Raw genomic sequence first — 6,226 nt, forward strand, 5'->3', positions numbered from 1 at the left:
TTATTTCACAACTGATGTCGTTTGTTGTGTTGACGGAGGTGCCGAGGTAGACGAAGTCTTTTACTACCCCAATATTATAGGAACCAACTTCCACAGTCGGTCCGAGCTCAATGGACGCATTGCGCGTCGACACCATCAACTTGGTCTTCTCACCGTTTACCGCCAGACCCACTTTAGCAGATTCTCCTTCGACTTTTATAAAGGTATCAGTTACTTCTTTTACTGATCGACCCATGATGTCTATATCATCAGCATAAGCAAGTAACATGTGACTATTGGTGTAGATTGTGCCACTTCTTTTGACGTTTGCCTCTCGTATAACCTTTTCTAGCAGGATGTTGAAGAGGTCACACGAAAGGCTGTCTCCTTGTCTGAAACCTCTTTTGGTACCAAACTCTTCGTAGAGGTTCTTTCCTATTTTAACTGAGGACCTCGTGTCAGTTAAAGTCATTTTACAAAGCCGGATGAGCTTTGCGGGAATACCAAATTCAGACATGGCTTGGAATACCTTTGAGCGCAGCGGACTGTCGAAGGCTGCTTTATAATCGACAAAAAGGTGGTAGGTGTCGATCTGCATCTCTTGGGTCTTCTCCAGGATTTGCCGCAGGGTAAATATCTGGTCAATGGTGGACTTGCCAGGTCTAAAGCCGCATTGGTATGGTCCAATAATCTCGTTGACCATTGGCTTTAGTCGTTCGCACAATATCCCTGACACGATCTTGTAGGCAATAGGGAGTAGACTTATGCCCCTATAGTTAGAGCATACAGTCTTATCTCCCTTCTTGTGGACGGGGCACAGGATACTCAGGTTCCAATTGTCGGGTACTCGTTCTTCCTGCCAGATGGTGCTAACTAGCTGATGAATACACCTTATCAGCGTGTCGCCTCCGGTTTTGAACAGCTCGGCTGGTAAGCCATCGGCCCCTGCTGCCTTATTATTCTTCAGCCGATTTATTGCTGTCTTTACCTCATCTTGGCTGGGCGGTATACATTCAATACCATCTTCTGGGATTGGGACTGTGGTATCTTCGTCGTCTTCGCTGCTATTGGATACCAACAGATTTGAAAAATGTTCTTTCCATATCCTGAGTACACTATCTGTATCAGTTACCAAATTACCTTGCTGGTCTCTACAGGAGGATGTGCCTGTACCAAAGCCATCAGTTTGATGCTTGACTCTTTGGTAGAATTTTCGGACTTCATTCTGGCTCCTGTACATCTCGATTTTTTCACACTCCCGCTTTTCCATCTCTCTCTTTTTCCTGCGGAAAAGACGTTTCTCCTCTCTCCTTTTCTCCCTGTATCTCTCTCGTGCGCTACGCGTTGCTACGGATTGTAAAGTAGCCTTATATGCCGCATTTTTCTCTTCGGTGGCAGCACGACACTCCTCATCATACCATGGATTCCTTGGTGGAGGTCTCTGGTATCCAAGTATGGATTTTGCGGCTGTTTGCATGGAGTGGGCAATGCTTTGCCATTGCGCTGATATGTTATCGGGATGAGGAGGGCTTTGATTAAGCAATTGGGCTAGTTGAGTGGAATATGCAGTGGCTATCTGTTGTGATTGCAGCTTACCGATGTCTAACTTTCGTGTTGTGTCTGTTCGTACTTTGTTTGCTACGTTTAAGCGGATGCGTACCTTTGCTGCAACAAGGTAGTGGTCCGAATCAATGTTTGCGCCTCGGAACGATCGTACATCCAACACGCTCGATGAATGTCTTCCATCTATCACAACATGATCAATTTGGTTTCTTGTTTTCTGATCTGGAGACAGCCAGGTGCCCTTATGAATATCGAGATGATTAAATCTGGTACTGCTAACTACCATGTTTTTTGCAGCTGCAAAGTCTATCAGTCTCATACCATTGTCAGATGTTTCACTGTGGAGACTGAATTTCCCGACTGTTGGGCCAAAGATATTCTCCTTTCCAATTTTGGCATTAAAATCGCCTAGAACAATTTTAATGTCATGGGCAGGACAACGGTCATATGTTTCTTCTAAGCTCTCGTAGAATATATCTTTGGTCTGTTCGTCCTTGTCTTCGGTTGGGGCATGAGCGCAGATAAAGCTGATGTTGAAGAATTTTGCTTTAAATCGAATTGTAGCAAGTCTTTCATTCACTGGGGTGAAGCTGGAGACCAGATGTTTTAACCTCCGACCAACTACAAAACCGCAACCAAACTCATGCTTTGTGTCATGGCAGCTATAATACAGTGCGTCACCTTTAGGTGTTGTTGTGACGCCTTTCCCAATCCATCGTATTTCCTGTATGGCAGTAATATCGGTCTTGTACTTTTCAAGTACGTCTGCCAATGCGAAGACTGCACCTTCTCTATAAAGAGTGCGAACATTCCAGGTGCAGATTCGCAGATCATGGTCCTTAAAACGTTTGCGGGGTTCGTCAACTTTAGAGGGGTTTGTTTTTCTTTTCTTTCGTTTTTTCATAGTAGGCTCTTTTTTCTAGGGGAGGGTTACTAACCCGACGCCCAAACCCAAGTTTTTAACGTTCTTATGGGTGAACGCGCGGCACATGTTAGCTCACTACCTTTAACGGGTGTTAAAGGCAGTTCCCCAGGTGACACCACGGGGAGGTCAGTGTCCACTTGGGATGAAAGAGGGACCAAGATAAATCCTGGGCTTTGCCATGTTAAAACCGGTCAGGACCGTTCCTTGGTATCTTCCATCCCCTACGTCACCCCCCGTTTCCACGACACCATTCGTAATTAACAGAAACATAAACAAAATTTCCTCCAATGGGATTAAGCCAGACTATTTTGAAAAAACAAAATTCCCTTCATTTTTGTTTCCTTGTTTTCACAAAAATTTGAACCGAAAACGCATAAAATATACATTAAATGAATAGGAAAAGCAATAGACTTTCCTTCAAATCTATATTCTATCTCTAAAGCCACACGCTAAAACTTTCTCAGTAGTCACACGCGCAAAATTTGCGGCGAAACTTTCCCATTATTTTGGCGTTCACAGATCGAGTTCCATACTAAATTATTTTATGAAAATGCTGTATTGGGGAACTCGATCTATGAACGCCAAAATAATGGGAAAGATTCGTCGCAAATTTTGTGCGTGTGACTACTGAGTTTCATACGAAACTTTCCCATTATTTTGGCGTTTATAGATCGAGTTCCATACTAAAGTAATTTAATGAAATTACTGTAGTGGGGAACTCGACCTAAGAACACCATAAAAATGGGAAAGTTTCGTATGAAAATTTCAGCGTGTGGCTTTAGAGTATATTTAACTACACACATTTCATTCATTTTTTTCATTAATTCTGAATAATTTTGTATTTCAATATATTTTTATATGGTTCTATTTTCAAAATTAAAGAGAGACATGTCAAAACAATATTTGTGTATACAGACTTTCAGTTATTTGTTTCTGATTTTTTACGCGATTTTGAACTAAGTCCCGGTCCACACTAGCGTGAATTTCATTAAACAATTTCATGAAATTAGATGTTCTTAAATCGAATTCCCCACTACAGCAATTTTATGATTTTACTCTACTATTTCATTAAGAAATTGCATGAGATTATGCGTTTATAGATCGAATTTCCCAATACATCAATTTCGTGATTTTACTCTAGTATTGAACTCGATCTAGAAACGCCTACTTTCATGCAATTTTTGAATGAAATTCACGCTAGTGTGGACCTAGACTATGGACGTCGATCTAGAGACGCATAATTTCATATCAAAATTTCAGTGAAATTACTGTAGTGTGGCCCGGGACTAATGGACAAGAAATGTGTGTGGATTTAATAAAATTTTTGTGTTTTCAACAAATTTTTCAATTTTGAATTTAGACATCTCATAATTAATTTTTTCGATAAATGCTCTCATTTGTTTGGGATGGGACATATTTATTCGTCGTTCAAAGAATATTTCTAATCGAATAACGTAGAAAAATCGTCGTTCTAGAATTTTGTGCGGAGAAATAAGTAATTTATTCGTAGTTATGGGTCGAACAACGAAAAGAGAACGAACGACGTGCCGTGGAAACGGGCTATAACCGAAATCGATTTTACGTATCCCTATTAGGAACTAGTTCCTTTAGTTGAAGTCACAGAATCATCACATTGAACAGCTCGTAGTAAATATTTTGCTTGTGCTATAAGCTTTGGTCATAAAGGAAAAAAAAATAATAATTTTGTTTTTCCCATTCAGAGAGTTGGAGAAAGATGTCTGAAGCTCATACGGAAGCACCTCCATCGGTGCGTTTAACAAATGATGATTTTCGTAAACTATTGGCCACACCTCGTGCTCCAGCAGGTGGGGGAGGAGCTCCTTCAGCCTCCACACCTGCTACGTTCGCCACCCCTGGAACTCCTGCATCCACAGAGAAAAAGAAAAGCCATGGAAGTTCGAGTGAACGTGGTGATCTGAGGCGTAAAAAGAAAAACTATTACGCCGCCCTCAAGAAACAGGAAGACAACAAATTACAAGAATTGTCCGAAAAATACAGAGATCGAGCCCGTGAGAGGAGAGATGGTGCAAATCCTGATTATCAAAATGTTGGCACCCCCGGTCATAATAGTACCACAAATGCATACAGGGCTGTGGCGCCTGATATGAAGTCCGGAATAGATGCTGCCGAACGACGGCGAAGAATTATTCAAGAATCTAAATTCTTGGGTGGTGATATGGAACATACTCATTTGGTCAAGGGTCTGGATTATGCCTTGTTGCAAAAGGTCCGTTCAGAATTGCAGGTAAAGGAACAGGAGGAAAGGGAACGTGAATTGGCTGCTGCGGCCACTGAGAAAATGGAAGCTGCTGCAGCTGCAGAACGTTTGGAGGCCGAGCGCCGAGAAATGGAAGATAATATGAACATTAAAGGTCCAATGGCCCGTAACATATTCAATTTAATACAAGCCCGAAGATCCAAGGAAATACAACGATGTGAGCTTTTTGCACCCGGACGGATGGCTTATGTCATTGATTTGGAGGATGATGAAAATGCTGAGACAGATATACCCACAACCCTGATTAGATCGAAATATGAGGTACCCTTGAATCGTGAAGATGCTGCAACTCTCACCACCAATGACATAGTCATTAATAAACTATCACAAATTCTATCCTATCTAAGGGCGGGTGGTCGCAATAAGAAAAACAAGAAACGTGACAAAGACAAACCATTGTTCCATGAACGGGATATACAGGACTTGGCTGCTTCCTCAAAGGCCATGAATAAGGCTCCAGCTGGAGATTCCATATACGATGATATTGGTGATTATCAACCCACATTGAAAGTGGATAATAAAACTAAAACAAATGACAAGTTCATGGCCCCCTCTTCATCGTCATCATCCTCAGCTGTCAAACCTCCAAGCTATTTCAATGATGGAAATAAACCAGCAGAAGAGCCAGAACCCATTATCACCATACCAGCACCACCTAAAATCAATAAATCCATTGTGGCTCGTTTTGCCAATGAACCTGAGGGTTATGCAGAATGTTATCCTGGGCTTGAAGAAATGAATGATGCCATTGATGACTCAGACGATGAGGTGGATTATACCAAAATGGATTTGGGTAATAAAAAGGGACCCATTGGCCGTTGGGATTTCGATACCCAGGAAGAGTACTCAGATTATATGAGTACCAAAGAAGCTCTGCCCAAGGCTGCATTCCAATATGGTGTCAAAATGCAAGATGGCCGCAAGACTCGTAAAAATAAAACAGAGAAAAGTGAAAAAGCCGAATTGGATAGGGAGTGGCAAAAGATTCAGGTGAGAGAAATGGTAATGGTGACATGAAATGGTGATGCTTACTAACCTGTTTACTTTTTTCTTGCTCTTCTAGGGTATTATACAAAAACGTAAATCCAAAACATCCTCAGATGAACCAGATTATAAACAAGCTAAATATTAAAATGAATTATCTTATCAATATAAATTTTGAAACCGAAGATTTCAATAATAAATACAAAGTGAAAGAAAAATGTTATTTTATAAAAAGAACAAGCAAGAAAGATTCCGACATCGGCGATGTGAATAAAATTGTTTTTGAAGTCTTTGAAAATATATCGTTGAGAGTCCGAAACAAAACATATATATGTGGCAAACTGTCCGTAAGGAGCATTCATTAATTTAATTACATTTATATAATACATATCCCTGGATTAGTTCCAAAACAAACAATCAAGCCTTGAAATCAAAAATCAAGATAAGTCGATCGATCTATGCCAACGTTAACAACA

General features: G+C 40.8%; 1 protein-coding gene across 1 annotated transcript; it reads left to right on the forward strand.

Moving 5' to 3' along the window:
- The first annotated feature begins 3,684 nt into the window (after positions 1–3,684).
- On the forward strand, positions 3,685–5,968 carry beag (IC cytokine homolog beag). The gene is made up of 3 exons (XM_073974876.1): positions 3,685–4,114; positions 4,189–5,756; positions 5,830–5,968. The coding sequence occupies exons 2-3, from the start codon at positions 4,203–4,205 to the stop codon at positions 5,896–5,898; spliced, it is 1,623 nt and encodes a 540-aa protein (XP_073830977.1). The 5' UTR covers positions 3,685–4,114; positions 4,189–4,202; the 3' UTR covers positions 5,899–5,968.
- Positions 5,969–6,226: the final 258 nt, after the last annotated feature.

Source organism: Musca autumnalis, unplaced genomic scaffold (genome assembly GCF_047663935.1).
Source record: "Musca autumnalis isolate F117 unplaced genomic scaffold, ASM4766393v1 scaffold_1, whole genome shotgun sequence".
Lineage (NCBI taxonomy): Eukaryota > Metazoa > Arthropoda > Insecta > Diptera > Muscidae > Musca > Musca autumnalis.